The following is a 21436-nucleotide window of genomic DNA, read 5'->3' as shown; positions in this document are numbered from 1 at the left end:
CCGGCAGCATGCAGGCAATTACCCCCCTGGTGTAATTAGCTTTTGCCCAGCCTCTCCCCACACTCCTTGCCATGTTCTGCACGTGCAGATGGGCTCTGCTGGAGACTTTGGACGTGGCCTTGGGCTCTCTCTGCGTGGCACTAACCCACTCGTGCAAGGTTACCTGCAGGCATCCTGGAGGATCCCAGCCCTCCAGGGTCTGCAAAAGCCAAACTGGCACCCCCCTGCCCCCAGCCTCAGCAAACGGTTTTCAGAGGAAGGATCTTATCAGGCAGCGGCAGGAAAGGGGGATCCCAATGGCCCCAGCTCCTCACCCCCCCGGGGGACAAAACTGAGCCGTGAGGGTTTCAGAAATCCAAGTTTTACTCCACAGAGAGTTGATGACGTGTGTGGGAGCAGTGCTGGGTAAGGGGGTCGGTAGATCTGCTGGGGCAGTAAAATCACCGCCTGGACGATAAAGGCAGCTCCCCCCGCACCATCCCCGGGGTTTAGGACCAGGCGGCTGAAATTTGGGGGGCTGGGATTTCCCCAGGAACAGGGCAAGATATTAGGAATAAATAGGTTAAATATTAATAGTTAAAACCTGAAGGGAACTCAGAGGTGGTTTGAGACCAGCCGAGGAAGCCGGGATGGCCGTGAGGCAGCAGGACGCAGAGGGACCCTGTGGCTCTGAGAACTTCCCCTTAATCTCCCAAACCCCTCCAATGGGGGACGAATGGAGGCAAAATATGTGATGGAGTGGTGGGAAGAGCTCTGATGATGATGATGATGAAGGAACAAACATTCTTGTTTGGGCTCCTCAACACAGCGTGGTGCTGCTGGAAAGAGCCAAACACCGGCTAGAGATGGCCCCAAGTCTGAGCCCAGCGGCGGAGGCAGGTGGTCTTTGTGTGCAGAGTTTGTCTGTAATTCCCCGTACAAAAAAATACGATTAAGGAATTTATGGCAGTGTTTACTGGACAAGGAGACAGCAGTGACATAATTTATCACCTCTGTCACTCTGCATTGCCCAAACAGCATCTGTGATGAAAAGGCTTGCTGCCACCGAGAGCAAATAAAAGAGGAATTTGACTCCATAGTAAAATTAGCTGTTGCTGAGCAGATCCAGACCCAGCGACAGGGATGGTCATACGTATCACGCAGCAGGAGACTGGCCGGGCTGCAAAAGCAGTGGCCATCTGGGCACGGGGAAGAGCGGAAGAGCGTCCAAGGAATCGCCAGGACGTCCCAAAACGAGGGCAGGCGTGCGGGAAGCCTGCAGCGAGCGAGCCCCGCAAGTGGGTCCTGCCTTCAGGCTTGGTCTGCCTGCCCCTGCCAGGCATCGCCTGCGGGGACGGGGTCTGGAGGAGGGGGGGGCCGGGAGCTCGTCCCAGCACCCACCCGTGGGGACGCAGGGGCCGGAGCCCACGTCCCACGGGAGCTCCCCTGGCACGAGAGTCTGCGTGCCGCGAGAAACGCTGCAGGTCCCCTCGTACCTGCACGGGCACGTGCATGCACACACACACGTGTATGTATGTGGGCTTACGCATGCAGGCACACGCATATATGCACATACATGTGCAAGCACACATGCATGTACACCCACGTGCACACCCACATTCATACATACCCACGCATGCACAGACGTGCACACGCACAAGCACGCACACACTAGCATGCTCATGTACTCTCACACGGGTGCACGCACACACGCCCCCGCCCTTGCCCACACACCTGTGCACACGCATGCGCCAGCCCCGTGCTCACACACCCGTGCACACGCTCAGGCCCGCGCGGACAGGGCTGCGGGCGGCGCGTGGCTCTGCCGGCCTGCGCCCACCTCGGGGTGCGCCCGGGTGGGGGGGGCAGGGGCTCAGCTCCTTTTCCCGTTGCTATGGCGACGCGGAAGGCCCCGGCAGCCCGCCGGGCCTGGAGGGGACGGAGGGGGAGCGGGGACGGGGACGGGGCGGGGGACGGGGCCGCGGCCCTCGCCCCTGGCTGCACCCGCCCCGCTGCCGGGTTCAGAGGCCGGGGGCAGGAGCCGGGGTGCCAGAGGGGCCCGTCCCGGGGCGCGGGGGGGGGCACAGGGGGACGCGGGGAGCGGCCCGGGGGTGCCCCGAGGGGCTGCAGCAGCCCCGGGAGCCCCCGGGTCCCTCCCCCCGCCGGCAGGGGGCGCCGCTCTCCCCGGGGCCCCGCCCGTCCGCTCGGGGCGCTCAGTCCGCCTCGCCCGCAGGGGGCGCTGCGCTGCGCGGGGCCGCCTGCGGGGCCGCTCTAGCCGCCGAGGGCAGTAGTCGGCGGCGCAAGATGGCGGACGAGGGGTCTGTTTGCAACTTCGTTTTCAAGAAGCGGGGCCTGGCGGCGGGCAGGGGCCGGCGCAAGCGACCCAGCAGCGACCAGGAGGAGGGTGAGGGCCGGCGGGGGCTCACGGAGGGCCCCGGGAGGGCGCTTGGAGCTGGGCCGTTACGATATCCTGGGGAGGCGAGGGAGGGCCTGGTGCCACCCCCCAGCGCTGTCCCCACATTGAGGGACCTCGCTGTCCCCCTGAGCTGTGCTGATGTCCGTGTGCTGCAGGGGGTGAGGGGCTCCTCGCCGGCCGTGCCACCGCCTTCGGGGTGTCACCTGTGCCACCTTCCCGTGGGCGTCCCCAGCCTGCAGAGGGGGAGGGGAGGCTGCCAGCAGAGCTTGCGCTCGGGCCGAGGTCCTGCCCCTGGGTACACCCTTACAGCTGGGCTTTACTCCTCAGAGAGCAGCGGTGAAGAGGGCAGCACGGTGGTGCGCAAGGAGCGGCGGCGGGAAACCCCCAACCCCATGATTCAGAAGGTAAGGGAGCCACAGCAGGGCACTGCTCCATCAGAGGTGCATCCGCAGTGGCCTGCTAAGTTCAAGCTATGCACGATGTTGGAGCCTTCCGTCTTTCCTACCTGCTGTCTTCTTGCCCCTCAGACCAGGAGATGCACAAAGGAGAGGCCCGCATACGCGCTGAGCAGCAGTGACGATGAGGATCCATCAAAGGAGATCGGAGTCACTTACAAATCGACAAGGTCGGCGGTAAGGACTGGGCAAGAATGTGGTTCTGGGGTGGGAGGCCAGGTGGGACTGGCAGATCCCACACTTGATGGAGAGAATTTGTCTCTGCGAATGTGGGATCAGCCGTTCCTTCTTTTTTATCTATAGATGCATGTCCCTGTCCTTTCCCTCTTAATAGATAAGCACCTTATGCTAGGTTTATTCTCCTCATACCCCCTGCATCTTCAGGAGGACACTGCAAGTTGGCCTTTCCCTCTTAGAGTTAGGAATTAAAACCCCAGGATGCCACTGGACTTGCCTAACATTGCACAACATTTTCAGGAGAGGGAGCACTTGAATCGAGTTTGCCCTACTGTTGAGTTCATGTTTTCAGTTTTAGACCATCTTCCTTCACAAAGACTTCCAGGTGACTTAGAAGGTACTCCCAGCTTTATCCTTGCGACTAGCGATGGACTAAGAGCTACAGAGAGAGGTCACTGTTTCCTTGGGATTGATGGGTGGGGTGTCCTGTGAACATCTGGAGCGGAGAGAAATAAGCTGGGAACGTTTGGGCACGGCTCAAATTGTTCTCACTGGATTTTTCTCTTATGTCTCCTCTTGGTCCAGTGAAATTTTGCCCATTAGTATGAGCCTGGGCTCATACTGTAAGTAGGATTAAAAGCTGGTATCAACATATGTTTCTTTTTGGACCTATTTCCTTCTTGTCTGTGCCTCCATCTTTCTGTGTAATATGGGAATAATGCCTAACTGACCCCAGTCGAAGCTGCAGGGTCAGACCGAGGTCTCCTTGTCGCATTACAGATTAATATGGCTATAACCTCATGCTGTAATTATTCACTGCTTTGGCTGCTGCCAAGGTGGGCAGTGCGGCGTTAGCCCAGCTTGCCGTAGGAAAATGGGAAGGAACAGGAGGAGATGACAGCTTTGGGGCTCCAGAAGCTTTTGGCACCTAAGTTGGATTTGGTTTTAGTTGAGGCTCCCTGTAATTATTCTTCGGTTTCTGTGCAGCTGTTCCTGAAGATCTGATAAAACCTAGGAATAGGTGTCTGTTCAGTCCATTAGAGAGGAATCTAAATCAGATCACAGTATTAAAATTGAATGTGAGCCACCCACAGCTGGGTTAAAAGTTCAGATGTAACATCCTGAGCGTCGGCGGGATGGTCTCGTGACTGAAGTGTTGGACATGGGAGACCAGAGCTTAGCTTCCAGCTGAGGCTGAGCCTGAAGGAGTACAGGAAGGACAAGTGTTTCCTGACTCTGCAGGTTCAATTTGGGAGCAGTGGGTAATTAGCACTCTGGCCTCTGCAAGCACTAGGCTGGATCTGGCCCATGGGCGATTCTCCCTGGCAGGTGCTAAAGGGAAGGCAGAAACTGGTGGAAGGTAAAGCAGGCCACGTCCAGTACTTGCTCTGTGACCAACCCTCCAGGTAGCGAAGGAGCTGTCTTGTACGGCTTTTCTCTTCACTGTTGTCACAAGTTCATGTTGCTTTTCAGAAACCAGTTGGCCCAGAAGACATGGGAGCCACAGCAGTGTATGAACTGGACACGGAGAAGGAGAAAGATGCCCAGGCCATCTTTGAGCGCAGCCAGAAAATCCAGGAGGTGAGTCAGCCTTGCTCTGTAAGAGCTAGTGCTCTGCAGTGGGAGTATGTGTGCTTTACTTATCCCCTTCTGCACATCAAGAGGAGTTGGAGCCTCTCCCTGGACATTTGAGAAGCCAAGAGCGTAACTCTTGCAAATAGAGGAACTTTCTGGCTTTATTAGCATCTTGGTATTAAGGAAAGCAAGTCTGGGAAGGGAGACTGGTGTCAGAGTGGTGACAGCTAATCATGAAGCTTTCCTGATCCTTAATCATCTTTCTTTTTCCTTTCCTAGGAGCTGAGAGGAAAGGAAGATGATAAAATTTACCGTGGTATTAACAATTACCAGAAGTATGTGAAGCCCAAGGACACATCAATGGGAAATGCCTCTTCAGGAATGGTCAGGTAGGTTGGGATGAGCCTCAGAGGACTGGGACCATGGAGGAGCTCAGGCACCACCCCCAAAGGCACCGTTTGGGGCTTGAACTTCTTTCTGTCTAACGAGCCCGGTGTCTGGTTCTGACCAGGCCCCCAGGGGCCTTCTCTACTGCAGCTGCACAGCTGGCCTGAGCCTTCTTCCACCCTTTCAGAAAAGGACCCATCCGTGCTCCGGAACACTTGCGGGCCACGGTGCGGTGGGACTACCAGCCCGACATCTGCAAGGACTACAAAGAAACTGGGTTCTGTGGCTTTGGAGGTGAGTGGATCTTGCCTGCAGCTGAACACGTGCTGTGCCAGATCTGCAAAGGGATCCAGTCCAGCTTGTGACCATCCCATGCTTGTAGCACTAAGATGTGCACTTACTGATTTACAGGCGTTTGTTTGCAGAGCTGGTGTGTGATGCTGTTGCAGTGTTGTTTTATGTAGTGTTCTTGTCCCTTGGCCCTTCTGAAAGCCGATGGCCTCTATTCAGTGGTTAGAGGAGTCCTGGGAGGGACCCCGGGATGTTCCAGTGACCCACATTCCCACAGGTATGGCTGAGGCCATGTGAGGGATGGGGTTTCCTGTTCCTTATCCCACTCCCACGTGTGTAAATGCTGGAACTGTTGCTCTGGCGCACAGAGCACGATCCTCGCGGCCTGTCAACCCTGAGAGGGATCCTGTGCCTGCTCCAGGCGCAGGCGGGGAAGCAATCAGGCTTTACCTTCGGCTGGGCAGAGCTCAGGCTGCCCCTGGATGAGGTGTCCTGCTAACACTGCACCCCGCACAGCCTTGCTGTTAATTCCTCTTTCTTTGTGCTGTTCAGACAGCTGCAAATTCCTCCACGACCGCTCGGACTACAAACACGGCTGGCAGATCGAACGGGAACTGGATGAAGGCCGGTACGGAGTCAATGGTACGGCACCACCCCTTTTGTCATGCCCTATAGCGGATGTGACTTAGGGACATTGGATCCCTAAGAATGAAAAGGGTCCTTTGCTGCTCAAACTGCATGGGCCATGGGTTGAATTAATATTAGACAGAAAGGACTTTATTCCAAAGCTGTGGAACTCCCTGCTGCAGGATAACCTTAGGGCCAGTAACCTCTGACAGTGCTGAGCAAATCTGCTGCTTTCAGATAACTGCTGACTGCCATCAGAGAGAGAATCATTTCCTCTGGCTCTCTGTAAGAGAGCACTGCCATTGTATGGGTCCCTGCAGCGAGCTGTGTGGAGATGCGACCATCTCCTGCCCCCAGGTGCCCAGGAGGTGGTGGGATTCTTTCATGCTATGTCACATCACTATTTCTCACTCATGGTGTCTGTAGCTGCAGCCCAGGACTCACGAGTGTTGCTCATGAACCACTGTGCAGTTGGAGGGAAGAGGGTGTTCTCTGTTCAGTTGGTGCCAGAGTTTGGTGGCAGCTGGTTTGGAAGAAAATCTAAAAACTGGGGGGGGGAGGATATGTCTCTTTATAGCAGCGAGTGGGCGAGGTAGAAAAGCATTTGCTCTTGTGAGATGAGCAACAAGCATGCTGGCTCATTAGACCTAATTATATCTCAGTCCCATGTGTGTTACTGACATCAGCAACACCCAGATGCCAGAGCTCTATTGTTTCCAGCAGAGATTTAATCCCACCTGCTGTGTTCTCTCCATATTTAATGTTTCATGCCCCACGCATGGGCTGGTATGGCTGTCTCTGCTCTTGCTCCAGCCTGGTTACCTTTCTCTTCTGCAGATGAGGAAAACTACGAGGTGAGCAGTGATGAGGAGGATATGCCTTTCAAATGCTTCATCTGCAGAAGTTCCTTCAAGAACCCCGTGGTCACCAAGTAAGTGGTTGTTTTAGCATGAGGAATCAAGTGTCTGCGGTCCATTGAGTCCGCTAGTCATTCTGTGTCAAGCCAAATACAAACACTGCCCGGAGGCTGGTGGGTGGAACCTGCTTGGTGTCTGCCGCGGCTTTCTGGTGGGTGGGAAAGCCACTGATAACTAGGGAGTTTCCTAACTGCATCTGGAGCATCTTCTTGGAAGGGGTCTCAAGCCTTTGTTGTCCAAGCATTTAGCTTTCCACAGATGGTGCCTGATTTACATCATCTTTCCCCTTAATCTTGAGATTTTGTTTTCATGCCTTCTTTCCTCCTGGACACTGAATAGCACTCTGCATTGTGTGAAACAGAAGTCTGGGGAAGCCAAGAGGTTGAGGAGTAGGCTGCAGGGGGTGGCAGGGCCATCAGACACTGCCAGCCCTCTCCCACACTGCTGGCTGTCTTGCTGGGTACCCGGTGTCTGGAAGAGCTCACTGGTGGCTCCTTGCCATCACTCCGCATCAGCGAAGCAATACCGAAACACCTTTCGTGGGGACCAAGATGCAGAGGAAGCTTTGCATGCAGCTCACTTTTGCATTCCCCAGGGACCAGCAGTCAGTAATTGCTAACTCCTGGACACAGCTATTGTATCTAGTAACTTGTAGTGGCATCTGTGTCCCCATACAGGTGTAGGCACTACTTCTGTGAGAGTTGTGCCCTCCAACACTATCGCAAATCCCAGCGCTGCTACGTCTGTGACAAGCAAACCAACGGAGTCTTCAACCCAGCAAAAGGTAACGGGCGCCTGTGGGAGAGGGCTTTTGGTGGGAATGTCTGGAGCAGCAAAGGCACCCGCTCCTGGGGTTTCTTCTCGGGGACTTCTGGTGAGGGTAGGGGCAATGTGCCGCAGGAGCAGAGGCAGCAGCTTGTCTGATGCTCCAGTTGGCAGGTCAGTCACGCACTGATGGATTTTACAACTCCTGAGTCCAGGGCATCAAACGTTACCAACAGTGGTAGCTCCTAGCTGAGCCTTTGTTTGGGCAAGTGATTTCTGGTTCTTGCGGAAATAGTGTTTACAGGACCTGGGCACCTGCGCCTGGAGTCTCATCCTGCCACCTCCTGTTTTTCAGAGCTCATGGCAAAATTGGAAAAACACAAAGGAGAGGAAGAGGAGGAGGAAGAGCAGCAACATTCAGACCATAGAGAGGATCCGCAATAGCAGAGCACCCTGTTTTGTATCTAGCTGAATAAAGCTTTCATGGGGGAAAAAAAAAAAACCCAAACCGCTCACAGCAGTTGCCTTGGGGCCAGCAGCTGTAGCCAGTGTGTGTATATCCAACCAGCAGCTGCTAAAACAGTCCTGACTGGTGCCAGACTCCTGGTTTGCTGCTCTGTGAAGGCACAAGACAGAACAGGTAAGGTCAGACTCAGGAGTTGTGGCTGAGTAGGGCTGTCTGCTACCACCATGCTGCGGGCAGGACCCCGGCCATTGCCTCTGAGTGCAGCAGTGCACCTGGGGAAGGAGGTGTTGAAGGCTGTGCAGTCAGTTACTTCATAATGTCTTTTTTTTTTGACCAAGATGCTGCTGTTTCACTCCTAACTGGACTGATCCTGCTTGCTTCCTGCTGCTGTGTAAGCATAAAACTATCTCTTAAGTTAATTTAATCTTTGAGTGTGTAGCAAGCTGAAAGCATGGAAAGGGATGAGAAATAATAGCTTGTGTTAAATTCATCTTTCACCCCAAGAATGCTAACTCAGGGGAAAGCAGGCTGGAGTGCTGCAGTTACCTGTGATTTATTATAGCTTGGTGTCTTTCCTCCTGTCTTTTCTGCCTGGCTCTTGGTTCCTAGGAGGATTCAAGAGAGGCTTAGAACTTCAGTGGGCAATGCCCTCGAATCATCCCTCTCCTCTGAGGAAACCATCTCCAAACACATCAGCTGCAGCATGTCACTAATTCAGCCTGAGGGGTTGATGCCATGACCTGTACTGTGCTTTTTTCTTGCTCCAAGTACCAGCGCGTCAGTCCTGGCCCAGGCTTGTGGGAGAGGGACAAAGACTTTCACAAGCCACGAACTTCATGACAAGCTAGGAAATTAAGATCTACTTACTATAATATGTAGCCTGTCCTTACAAACACCCTTGCTCTGGGAGAGCAGAAAGAGCAGTTGTTGGCAGCTTCTTGCTTTAGTTGAAAGGTAAGTTTTTGAAACATGAGGGCAGTTGCAACAGTGGTTACTGCTTAAGTTAAGGAAATGAGAGTAAGTGTGCACAGCCAGCCTCCATCATCATTTGTGATCCACTCCATCTCAACTTCCAGAAAGAGCAAACTTAGAAAAAAAACTTCAGAAATATTTTATTTGTTTTGGCAAAAAACTAGAGTAACAAACTTTATCTGGGTTCAAGTACAGTTTATAAACACAAGGAGGACCTGTTGCCAGCACCACTACTCCCATCAAGCACATCTACAGCACTGGCTTCTCAGTGCTTCACTGAAGAGCAGAAAGACATCCAGCACCCACGGCCCTTGGAAAGGTCAAACTGAAAGCCTTAAATACACCTCAAAAAACAAATACCTCAACAAAAAATATACCCCAAAAAACAAATGGGGGAGAGCTGCCACAGCAGTCACACAGCCATGGACCAAGAGGAGCCACATGAGAAGCAAGCTTCTACCTGTCATTCAGTCAGGGAAGGCAAAACAGCGATGGTAGTGGAAGGCTTTAAGATCAATTCTGTACGTGATGTTCAAAGAGGATTCACAAGCGAGAGGATTTAGCATGAAAGTCAGCTTGCTTTTCCTCTGTGCCAGGGTAAGTCACCAAGAACAAGCTGGTAGGAACGTTAATGCTGTGAAACCAGCCCAGCTAACAGGAGGCTCAGCTGGATGTGCTGGGGAGATGAAGAGCTGGTACATTGCACTTGCTCTGGTGAGCCGGGCAGCTGTAGGAAGAGAAGCTGGAATGCCCCGTTGGACCTGGGGCTCAGTGGGCTCAGCATCAACCGAGAGGAGCCTCTCCAAAAGCTCTCTCCAGAACTGGAAGAACAGAATCCAGTGCTGCAGAGGAATGCCCGATGCAGCCAGTGTGCCTGAAATGGAATTGGGTTGTCTTTGATCTCCCATTTTCCATCACAAAGCAGTGCCTAAATTTAAGAACATAATCCCTTTTTTCCCCACCCTCAAAACTTACCATGACAGCACCGTAGCAGTCACCTGACTAGCTCTAAGAGAATGCCCAAAACTAAGAGCTGCCTGCCTCCCCTTAACTCTAAGGCACCCTTAAAAGAGAAAGAACCAAAGAGGGTAGGGACACACAGCCTTCAACTGTGATATGAGGAAGCCAGTGATTTTTAGAAACACATAAATAGAGACCATAACTAAACAGACTCACTCAACTTGCCTGAGTGATCTACCAGTGCTGAGCTGCCAGAACTGGGGCTCTGGGCACTGCACCACCTGGAATACTCCACAGTTCCTTGGGGTTGATCTTTTTCCAGCTCAGGTCTGTCCATTTGTTTCCAGGCGACTTCCTAAGTGAATGGGCATTTGAAGTTCCTCCCCAAGGATCTGTAAACTCTTCTATGTGTAACATTCATCATCTTTTATGAACAGGACCAATAAATTACAATGTCCAGAAAGCTCCTCCAGAACCAGGTATAGTCCCTGTTTTTCTAAAATTCCCAGTCATCCACATCCAGCTGCTCCAGGTTTGACACCAGCCCAAAAATGCCACTGGGATCCTGGGGCCGTGTTCCTTCAAAATTGGTGATCGGGGTGACTGGGCGCAGAAGTTCAGGGAGTGCTTCCGAAGCGCGGCGTTTGATCTGCACAGAAAGGAGAGAACTCGGTTGCTGAAATGCTTCCCCACATTTGTGCATCACTGTTGAGTAGCAGCAACGTGTGGTTATAGGCAGAAAGTAAGAGCACAGTATTATCCTCCCGCCTGCACCGGCACGTGCAGGGTTTTCACTCTGCATCTTGGTAACAAGAACGTGCTTTGCATGCAGTCTTTTCAGCAGCACTTGTGTGCTATGGTGCTGATGCTCCCCTCAGTGAAGCACCACCCTGACCCTCAGCTCAGAGCAAGCCAGAGAAATTTCGGGAGCAGGAGAGCCTCTGCCTCTTCCCATGCCAGGGCTGGAGCTCACCAACCTGCCACGTAGCTGTAAGCAACGCACAGGTCGCCGCAGTTTGGCCTCGAGGACCAGTTTAAGGCTGCCTTGCCCCAGTACTCAATAGTCTGTGGGTGAAAAACTTCTGGCATGCAGGACAGGCAGATTTACATCATCTAGCTATGGAAGAGATGCACTGAGAACAACCCATCCACCTCCAAGGATAATGAGGTTCACCAAGCTGCACTATAATTGGTCACCAAACTAGCTTAATCCTTTCAGATCACAGAAAATTCAGCAACTCGACATTCCCACTCTCAGATTCAGTGACACAGCAAGACAACTACAAAAAAGTCGCTGTTCTTTATCGGCAGATTAAATTAGTTCCTCACCTGCTTGAAAAAGGGATGATTAAGCAGGGTGCCTGCGCTTGGCCTGTAGAAAGGAGTTAGAATAAAGTAAGCACACAAGAAAATGCATCAGTGTTTAAAGTCAGGTAGTAGCAGTGGAAGAAAGAAGAGACCAGGGTCTTTCCTGCCTCTCTCATTTCTCAGCTATAGGATTATCTCCCTTTTGTAACTGGTAGCACTGTTTATTAATGGCACACAATGTTTTACACAAGCAGTTCAACCTTCTGTGCAAATCACCTACTTGCACACCCCAACACTTGGTCAAGGGAAAGTTTCTGAACAGTGTGGCATGCTAGAGAAGTTTGTCATGGCTAAAGATGACCTTACGCTCACTACAGAGAAAAATAAGTTCTTGATCACTTCCCATCATTATTCTCGGTGGGCTGAACAGCAGGCATTCAGAGTGATGGAAACTGGGTAAACACAGTCTCACAGGGACCAGAAATTCAAGCTGTTCAGTTTATTTTCCTGACACACAGCTCTGCTCTACCCCCAAAGAAGGCTGCAAAGTAATTCTTCAGGCTCTTTTACAGAAAGTGCTCGAAGTGTTAACACTGCTCTCGTTTTACGTACTTGGACTGCTCTTCTCAATGTATGGAGTACATCCTCACTCCATCATGCTTTTGAAAAGAAAACTTTGAATAACCTCTGCTGGCTCTTGGTTTAATCTGCCCTAGAACAGCGCAGGTCTGTGAAAAGCAGCTTTCACCTGGCTTTACCTGAAATCGGGGTTCCGCTGGAGGCACTGCTCTACAAAGTTATGGAAGTAGGTGGAGAAGGTCCGAAGATAAGGGTGCAGGGTTGGCTCTCCGTTGGCTGCTCTCACATTGCTAATAGCCATGCTCTCACCCATCCCGTAGTTAGCGCTTGAACGGGAGGTCTTCATAGTCAGCTCATCAGCTGGAATTGTGGTGGTGTCTAGCAGGCAGGGAACAGTTCCATTCAGCTTTTCCAAGAGCATCTGGGAGAGAAAGGGCATAAGCAACATCACACACAGTAAGGCTAAATAGTTAAGACCTCCCATGCAGGTAGGCACAGCACCGTCCCATCTCCACATCCCAGTGCAGCAAAGCCTTTTCACATGCCAGGATGAAGGATGAGAAAGGAACAGCTTTTAAACCTTACCTGAGTAGAAGGCATGTCTTTAAATGGTACGTGTCCATTTGCCAGCTCACAGGCTGTTATCCCTACGCTGTAAATGTCAGATTTTGCATCGTAACCCTGGAGATTCTAGATGAAAAGGGAAGAAAAAAAATATCAGCCTCGTGGACTTACACATGACTGCATGGGCAGCAGCCATGATTCGATATGCAGAACAGCCAACCCAACTGATTAGAGCAGAAATACTACCACAATAAACCAGCCTATATGTGGGTTGTTCTTTTGTTTGTTAAAACACACAGTTAAGGGCAACATGTACTTAACTGAAATCAGCTAGCTAGTAGGGATGGCATCTACCTCAGGGTAACTGGCATCTAATGTAACACTTTGCTAATGGGAGAATCTGTAGAGGTACCTACAACAAAGCTCTTTAGTCAAATAAATCAGACCAAATTCTACCCACTCGCCCTGTGCCCACCCCAAATCTACTTCCTTTAGCTTCTCCCTTTTCCTTGCATTCACACAGCTTCCTCTGGAGGGAGAGAAAAGACAACGTTGTAACATGGGCTTCTCAGCAATTGCCCCTTTTGACAGGAATATAGGTTTTCCCTTGCTAGGGGTCACTGGTTTTAAGGTAAAAAGGATAGAAAAAAAAAAAAAGTAGAGCTCATCACAAGAAACAACCCTGTGGCTTTTGTTGTGCCCCCCCCCCCCCCCGCCATGTTGTAAGAACTCGGAAAAATATATATTATGTATATATTAATATATACGTTATAAAATATATTATTATTTTTTTTTAAACACACCTGCTGCAAGACTTCAGGACTAAGCCAAGGCAGGACTTTGATGCTGTATTTGGGAAAGTCATGAACAACTTTGAGTCGCTGCCCATGGTTGATCATACTTAGATTACTTCGCAGGCCAGAGAGGTACACCTTCCCATCTACAGAGATGAGAATGTGGCTGGCTTTAACACTCCTAAAAAAAAAAAAAAAAAAAAAAAAGTAAAAATAGTCAGTTCTCTGGCCTCAAAGGAGTTCTGTTCCTTACAGCTTTCTAAGGAAGACTTAGTGCAGAAGGACACTGCAAAGGATTTAAGGCAGGCATAGGTGAGCTGAATTTCTTTCACAATAGATACAATAGAAGTAGTAACCACTAATAGCCTAGAACTTTCAGCATCTGAAATTTACTCTTGCAACAAAGGGATGTATCAGAGAAGAGGAAAGATATGCTAAGGGGTGGAGACAGTAATTTAGAAGGAAATTAAAGGAAGTTGTACTAAAGAGAAATTCATCCTTAGCGAGCTCCTATGGAAGGGACAAAAGCCTACGCTACAGGAGAGCTCAATGCAGGACAATACTTGATCAGCCTCCTAATGACCATCCCGAATGCTGTGCAAAACCACTTCTACAAGCACTACCAGGAATGGAAAATGGATCGTTTTTTTTTTTTTTTAAATACCTATGTACATAGCCCATGTGGTGGATGTAGTCAAGTGCTTTCAAGACGCCTTGGAGGATATATGCAATAGCCAGTTCACTCATCCCATCCATAAAATGGGTACAGATTAAATCTTTTGCAGAACCTAAAAAGAAACAAAACACCTCTTAATCGGTCAGAAAAAAACCAAGGATACTTCACCTCTCAAATTTCATTTCACAGAACATGATGGTCAGACAAAGGTATTCCCTCTCCACCTACCATAGGCCATGAAAGACGTCACAACCCATAGCTCATTGTCAGCTATGAAAGTTGCTTTGTATGGCACGATGTTAGGGTGGTTGAAGAGCTTGGAAACATGAAGTTCCCCCTAAAATTAAAAAAAAAAAAAAAGATATTTTGATTCAGTTTAGCAAATGCAGAAATATGAATACAGTATTGATAAGCACTGCTCTTGCTGTCTGCCCTCTCCTAAACTTGCATTATGGTATTAGTGGATTTGTGTTACCTGCAAGAATGTGACCATTTCATTCGTGCAGGCCTCCAAGTTCACTCTCCTGACTGTGACATACTCCCCTGTGGGTTTATACCTGGCCAGGTTCACAACCATCAAGTCTTCAAAGCCTCTGCCTGAAAGAAAAGGCATTAAAGCTTCAGTAACATTTCTGGAACCACAGGCTTCTGGAGAACTCCTCCAGTCCTTGACCCTTAAATAATCTTTACAGTCATTTACTGAAACTATTTTCGGCCTTGTGAAAAACAGTAATCGTTCCATCAGATACCACCTTTCTTGGCATGTATCCCGTCGAGAAAAATCCTCCTAGCCAGTAATATTATCCTGTCTTTCAAGTTCAGAGCCAACGTAGCAATAAAATGATTAGGCCACAGCCCCACCAAGGACAGGGACAGGTTTCAGGCTGCTTCTGCTGCCTTTGTCCTTCACTCAGTATCATTAACCCACCACGTGCCTCTTTCTGTTGAAAGCCTTTAGGATTGGCATCTCAGTTTTTATTAAAGTGATTTTAAAATCAAAGAGGACAGGTATCTAATGTCAAAAATAAGCAATCAATCAAGAAAAGGCCAACAAATCTGCGGAAGTTATTTTCTTTGCAAAGCAGACTTCTGAACTTCCAGCCCCCCAGCAGTATTACCTATGATAGTGAGCAACTCATAACAGCTGCTGTCTGGTAGGAAGTTGCTCATGGTGTCCCTTTTAGGGGAAGAAGCTATCGACTCGGAGCTCGCTTCATTTGTCTGGGGGAAAAAAAAAAATAAAGTCCCATCAAAAGAAATAAAGATCACATGCTAGAAAAATCATCTGCTCCTTATATTATCATACACGTCAAAATAATAAGACAGTACTGAATATAGAAGACAGAATTTAATTGCTGTTAAAATAATTTAAAATAGTTATTTATCAATTGAAATCCAGGAGATGCCTCATTTCAGAAGATCCAAATATCTGTGTTTCAAAACATATAACCATAACAGGTAGATTCTTAATTACCTTAGGCTAGAATTTCTGTAGGAATATTTGGATAAAGCCAATTACTATTCCCCAGCACAGCTTAAGCACTGCTTTATAGTAACCACCTTCCCCGTTAACTACGAAGTTCTGTGCGACCATCCTGTTGCCTGAGCAAAGGCCAAAGGCAAGCTTGTTTCTAGCACTTCTCTGTGCTGTGGCAGTCAGCATCCCTGTCTGATGCTGGTTGGGGCTTCGGGTTTTCAGCTGCTCATCTGCAATAAGACCAGCGCAGCTGAAGCTGCTTAGCTGAATAGTAGAAGTGATGAACCAACTTAGCCCAAGATACGAAGATCAGACACACATGAAGAGAAGCTCCAAATGAAAGCAAAAACTTAACTGCAAAGCATTAGTGCTTACAGGAGGGGAAAAAACAAAAAAAGGGAAAAGAAAAAAAAAAAGAAAGAAAAGAAAAAGACCCCACACCACACAGGGAAGCAGCACTCCCAAACCTGTCAGCTTTTCTTCACTACATCTGACATAAAGCTACGTGATTTACATACACGTAAATCCTTCCAAGCAGGATTTTGCAGAAGACAAACTTCAATGTTCTTGCAAGTTCCATTATACCTTCCAGCTCCCTCAAATTTCCAACTCACAAGGAGAGCATCCTAATGGGGAACCAAATTTATTTGGTGTCTAAGATCAGATTTAGTTATCTCAAATTTCCAGCACATTAACTCCTCCTGACATTTGGAGCTCCAGCTCATTTTTTCCACCTCATTCCTCATCAACTGCAAATTCCCTTTATCAGACCTTTTCTCATGGTACATGAAGCAGAAAAGGCTTGTGCATTTTTCTAGAGTGACAGCAAATACTCTCTTTTCCATCACTGAAAGATGGAAACAACACAGTGACAGCTGAAAAAACAGGGAACTTGCTGTTCTACATTCAGTCCAGGGTAAGTGTAGTGCAATGAGTGCAGACAGGAATTTGCCATAAATTACCTTTGGTTTCCTAAGTATACTTCGGGAATAAACTAATAGTCACACTTCCCAAGTTCCACCTTTTCAACCGACTTTGAACAGCACATATTTTACCTCTCTCTGCCTACCTTTAAAATGGGTATATTTTTCAGTTAAGGGAAAAGGCAAAACTTTAAAATTTGTGAGTATTGCTATGGTATAATTTCAGCTCAAACAACTCCAGCACAGCAACTCAGTCCTGTTTCAGAATAGCTGACCCCTGAGATCTCAGCAGTCCCAAATCCTTTTTTTCCTAGTCCTCACACTACACAGTGCTGGTGCTTGGCTGAGAACAGGCAGCAACTTTCCATTCACAATTTCAAACTTCTGTTAGAGACGCCTGTTGATTCTGGTCTCAATTGTATCACTCATTACTTCTTCCAGCAATTTCACACTGTCCTGCCAACAGCAAGATTGCCAGGAGAGACACACAGGCAGATGGAAACCTCTGAAGCAGAAAGGCACCACCAAGGAAATGAAAGCAGGAGGATCTGATAAGCAGCGTTATGGAGCAATGACAGCTGGTGAAACACTGAGCAATATGTAAGTGGTTTGCTTTATTAAAGTCCACTCCAGATATAACATAAGCCAACAAAACAGATGCAAAAAAAAAAAAAAAAAAAAAGAAAATTAATCTTATTAATGGTGTAGGCTGTTTCAACCATCATGGAAAAATACCATAAATTCCCTTTTTAAAAGTCTTCCAGTACATCAGAGGTCTTCACTCACCTCTCCATGTTAGTAGTAACCGATAACTGAGCTAATGCAAAAGGAGCTCTACCAGATACTTATCAACATCGTACAAGAGTTTAAAACAAAGTTAAACTGAAATGTCATTTATGAAATACTGCAAAAAAGCTCCTCAGTGGTTTCACACAGGATAACTTTTGGTGTATGGTCAAAAGCAAAAGCAGCTGCGAAATGAAGTCACATATGACTACTAGCTTTATGGCATGACATTCATTAAGAGCTAGCTTTCCAGCTTGTTGATCTGATTTTAATTTCAGATAGATTTAAGGAAATTAATCTTTGAAAGGCAACTACTGTTATAAATGCCATAAGAAAATCAGTTATGTGATGCTAGCAAGGATCTGCATTTGCCAAGTGATGTTCATCTGAATTAGGCAGAGAGAATGTCGGTTTTGTTCTGCTGCCTTCCTCTCTTCCTCCCTCCCCCACTTTCAGCATGAATAACAAAAATTCTCCTCCCATCCCTCTCCCTAAATTATTTACCTTTTTCTATAGCCTTGCTGGAAAAAGTAAACTTTTATTTAGCTGTAAAAATCAATATGAGAGTCATCAATACCACTGCAGAGGCGACCAAACCCAAGTGAATAATCTAACAAAACCAAAACAGATGCTAATCTCAATTTGCTTCCAGTCCAGCATATGCATTAACGCTCAGCAATTTAAAACAAGGTGTGAATTTACTTGACTTTATACAAAACATTCCGTATACGTCTCATTTTCAGCTTTGTTTGTACCAGTAAATTACAGGCACTGGCACAAAAATCAATTATAAGCAGCCTGAACTGACACAGTTATAATCAAATCACACTTAAGTCGTGTTTGTAATTAGCTCAAACTAGAGCAACACCTGCACACAGAAATGTTTCAATATGGTGTGGGCAGGTGGGAAATCATTTAGACAAATATATTCTATCACAAATTGCGTTATTCTGCGAGCACTGTTCATTATGAACCAGACAGTGTGCAATCAGGGCCTGCAGAACAAAAAGCATCAAGGTAAAGTTTTCAACTGCCACATTTGGGCTGTACATTTTTGAACAGACGTTCCATGTTTGCTAGTGATTTTAGTTTCTAAGAGACAAAGCTCTCTAAGCAGGCATGGAACTGGCTCTGAAGACAACCAGACAACAGCAGGTAAGGTCACCTCAAACTGAAAATCACATAATGTTTCATGTTGGAGCCTCTGTTGCGGCTGCTCTACAGGGAAGAGAAAAGAAATGGGAATCAATGCGTTCAGAAGGGAACACTGGTTTTGAATGGCCAACATCAAATTTTTTGGGCCTAGCTTTCAGAAGTCCTATAAACTAACCCCTTCCTTTTATTCTAAAAGAGAGTTATAAGAGATTAGCATCTCTGAAGAAATCAGATTTAAATCATCTTAAAAAAGAGACCCCCTGGGGGGGCTGGGGGATGACGACACAAATCCAAATCCAAGAGATTAAAGTTTTGACTTGTCACATATAGTTTGAAAATCACACACCAAAATCTCCACTCCAGGGTGAAACCTGTTTCCACACTCGTAGAGCTAATATAGAGATGAAATATATAACTAAGATAAAAAGAAAAACCAAACTTCCACAAGGAATAATCTCCATGCAATGAACCACAGCACCACAGCCTGCAAAAGCCACTTACTTTTCTCCGAGAGTCACCCGGAGGCTGCTCTGGAGTAAAGAAATTAATTGTTCACCATGTTGTGTTTGACAGATGCCCATTAAAAATATAGTTGGAAAACTGAGTAAATAACCCTGCATGCTAGTTTTTTTATACCAAATATATACAATAATTTTTTAGACAAAAGACATTTTATTTACACATAAGATTGCACCACTAAAAATAATCAAATTGTAGTACAAGTATGAGAATTAAAGAGATTCAACTAGTGCTACCGTTCATATATTCAGCATAAATGTAAGGTAACAATTTTTTTATTATACCTCTAAACACATTCAAAAATGACATATCTACTTCACTTAATATAGAAGAAACTATCTAAAGTTTACTTAAAGTGGTGGAAATTCTTCCACTCCACCTGGAAGTTCAAGATCTAGATATGTTTCCTATGCTCTGATTACCTTCTATGCCACCAATGAAGAATTCTGCATCCTAGTGGGCAATTTTGCTCGTTATGCACAAAGCAGAACAGAAACCAATCAGCTCTCCTGCAGGCACACTGGGGAGCTATCATCAGAGTTTCGAAATCCACTTTTACTCGGAAAATTATAATTAACCTTCCCAAACCCCAAATCTGTCCTTTGCACAGGATAAAAATGGTTATGCTAAGACATACAGAATGCAGGGTCTGAAAATAGTACTGCCATCCATGTGAAACTGATTTCCAAATAACTTGCTAAATCTTGGACGCTTCTATGCTAACTTTATACGGTTAGCCAGCTTGAATAACCAGATCTAGTGCTACAACCAGATTTATTAATATCTTTTGCTGTTAAGATACATATTTACAACCAAATTAACAGTCCTTGTGGCTAAAATAAAACTTTTCTAACAATGTTATCTGATGAGAGGAAAACTTACCTCCAAACAGTTCGAACTCTCTTAGGCCCTCAACAATGAACTTTTCAGATACCCACCGCTAAAAGAAAAAAAAAAAAAAAGCCCCCAAATAATTAGTTACTTCTTCTAGAGACAAGTTTCTTCTTTTCCTCCTCCCCCACAAAAAACATAAGAGAATCATAACACTCCAAGGACTCTGATGTGATCTGAAAGCGATTAGCTGCAACATCAAAGATATATCCTTACTTTGTACAAGGATATTCTCTTCTTGTGCCACTGCAATGGCTTTTCCTGACCAGCATGCACATGCAATAAAGTTAACATCATTTTAGATCATTCAAACACAAGCCTGATACATGTACGTACAGGAAAAATAATAAGCATGCTACAAGTCCCTTATATAGGCAAATAAAAGTTGTTTGTTTGGGTGTAATAGGCTTTAAAAAAGCTTCAACTATTTACAATGAGGTGATGTCTTAGAAAATTGAAATATTCTTGCTACATAGCTATGGACCGAATGCAAAGTTAGAACATGAATATTTTCTCTTCCAGAATTCATGCCTAAAATTCACAGCAAGCATTAGATTGTGCCGAGAAATGTTCCTACAACTCTATTCTGCTCTGTGATTCAAAGAAAAAATATATATGCACACACATATAACAGACAATAGAACATGCAACTTCAGGCTTGCAGAGTGTTGATCATGAAGTTAGCATTAAATGAACAATCACAAACACTCCATTAAAATTAGTCTACTTGGTAAAATAGCTGCAAAAATATCTTATGTTGTTTAGTGCAAGGGAAGCCTGTCCTAGAAAGCACCAACAAGCCTTTAGGTAACAATGACTCAAAACTCGCATATAACAATACCATTTTAAGGCACTAAAATAGTGGTTTTCTCACACGGAACTTCCTCACTTAAAAACGCAGAATTAAACAAAGCTGTTGTGTTTAGCTTTCCAAGCTAAGTTAAGTTTAGAAGAAAAACCACAAACAGAAACTGTCGGCGGCGTGACGCAGGCGAGGCGATAACTTCTTAAAGAAAAGTTGAAAACAATCAGCGTTACCACACTTTTTCTGAACTGGGACGCCCAGCACAAGCCGCCTGCCCCCCCGCAGAGGGGGTGCAGCTGTGCAAGCAGTACCGACTTCAGCGGGGGGGCTCGCCAGCACCTCGCCTGCACATCGATACCCTGCCGCGCAATTAGCGCTTTGAACGTGACTCGAAGGTGCTTTCCAGGCGGCCGGCCCGGCCGCAGCCCCTCTGCACGACGCAAGGCTCTACCGACACCTGAGGGAAGCTGGAAGGCGTTCAACACTCACCCTAATCCGTTCGGGTTTACTTACAAGAAAAGACATGGAATCCGCGTTTGTGCTACCACGCGCAGCTCGCGAAAGGACGGGCAACCTGCAGGCACGACAGCGGGTCACCCCCTCACGCCTCGCCCCGGGACCGAGCGCCGGGCGGCGGCAACCGGGGCCCGGCAGCCCCAGGCCGGGAGGGCCGTACCGGAGCGCGGCCGGCCGGTCAGCACCGCCCGGGCCCCCCCGCGGGGGGGGGCAGCGCCCTCCACTCCCCCCGGGCGGCAGCGCCCTCCCGCCGGGCCCGCCCGGCCCCCGGGCCCCTCACCCGCTCCTCAGGCTGCGGCCGCCGCTTACCGGCAGGAGACGCTGCGCGTGTGACGCCAGCACGCCGCCACGTGATGAGGGCGCTCGCAGGTCATGGCGCTCCAGTGACGTCGCCTCCTACGCTCCCGCGCACGCGAGCCAGAGGCGGGAAGCAGCCGGCGCCATGTTGGCTCCCTC

At 47.9% G+C, this 21436-nt stretch overlaps 2 protein-coding genes across 9 annotated transcripts; one reads left to right on the top strand and one right to left on the bottom strand.

Moving 5' to 3' along the window:
- The first annotated feature begins 2261 nt into the window (after positions 1 to 2261).
- LOC104642345 (E3 ubiquitin-protein ligase RNF113A) lies at positions 2262 to 8091 on the top strand. The gene is made up of 10 exons (XM_075775433.1): positions 2262 to 2383; positions 2723 to 2799; positions 2923 to 3027; positions 4501 to 4608; positions 4882 to 4991; positions 5177 to 5283; positions 5833 to 5922; positions 6745 to 6838; positions 7502 to 7608; positions 7945 to 8091. Exons 1-10 carry the CDS (start codon positions 2284 to 2286, stop codon positions 8031 to 8033), a joined length of 987 nt encoding a protein of 328 aa, XP_075631548.1. The 5' UTR covers positions 2262 to 2283; the 3' UTR covers positions 8034 to 8091.
- A 1051-nt stretch (positions 8092 to 9142) lies between these two features.
- On the bottom strand, positions 9143 to 21343 carry STRADA (STE20 related adaptor alpha). 8 transcript variants are annotated; one of them, XM_075775404.1, is made up of 13 exons: positions 21290 to 21343; positions 20954 to 21038; positions 19651 to 19708; positions 18751 to 18779; positions 15027 to 15129; positions 14384 to 14505; positions 14137 to 14245; positions 13897 to 14020; positions 13242 to 13413; positions 12460 to 12564; positions 12054 to 12295; positions 11317 to 11359; positions 9143 to 10636 (listed from the first exon to the last, which is right to left on the bottom strand). In XM_075775404.1, exons 2-13 carry the CDS (start codon positions 20987 to 20989, stop codon positions 10484 to 10486), a joined length of 1296 nt encoding a protein of 431 aa, XP_075631519.1. In that variant the 5' UTR covers positions 20990 to 21038; positions 21290 to 21343; the 3' UTR covers positions 9143 to 10483. The 8 variants fall into 8 exon arrangements, with proteins under 8 accessions (XP_075631519.1, XP_075631520.1, XP_075631521.1 ...); XM_075775405.1 differs by having other exon boundaries at positions 20978 to 21038; positions 21290 to 21338; XM_075775406.1 differs by having other exon boundaries at positions 21261 to 21321.
- Positions 21344 to 21436: the final 93 nt, after the last annotated feature.

The sequence above is a fragment of the Balearica regulorum genome, chromosome 24 (assembly GCF_011004875.1).
Source record: "Balearica regulorum gibbericeps isolate bBalReg1 chromosome 24, bBalReg1.pri, whole genome shotgun sequence".
Lineage (NCBI taxonomy): Eukaryota > Metazoa > Chordata > Aves > Gruiformes > Gruidae > Balearica > Balearica regulorum.
Note: the sequence above shows the minus strand (reverse complement) of the source record. Positions and strands in the feature narration are given on the sequence as shown.

Bases quoted from the DNA above. Each gene is read 5' to 3' on its own strand.
- STRADA (XM_075775404.1), bottom strand. From the start codon at position 20,989: ATGTCTTTTCTTGTAAGTAAACCCGAACGGATTAGG. The intron at 14,506-15,026 runs GTAATACTGCTG...CTTTTCTTTCAG, and splicing joins TGAGTTGCTCACTATCATAG to GCAGAGGCTTTGAAGACTTG. The intron at 12,565-13,241 runs GTGTGTTTAAAA...CTTTTCATCTAG, and splicing joins GTCCTGAAGTCTTGCAGCAG to AATCTCCAGGGTTACGATGC.
- LOC104642345 (XM_075775433.1), top strand. From the start codon at position 2,284: ATGGCGGACGAGGGGTCTGTTTGCAACTTCGTTTTCAAGAAGCGGGGC. The intron at 4,992-5,176 runs GTAGGTTGGGAT...CCACCCTTTCAG, and splicing joins GCCTCTTCAGGAATGGTCAG to AAAAGGACCCATCCGTGCTC. The intron at 5,284-5,832 runs GTGAGTGGATCT...TGTGCTGTTCAG, and splicing joins TGGGTTCTGTGGCTTTGGAG to ACAGCTGCAAATTCCTCCAC.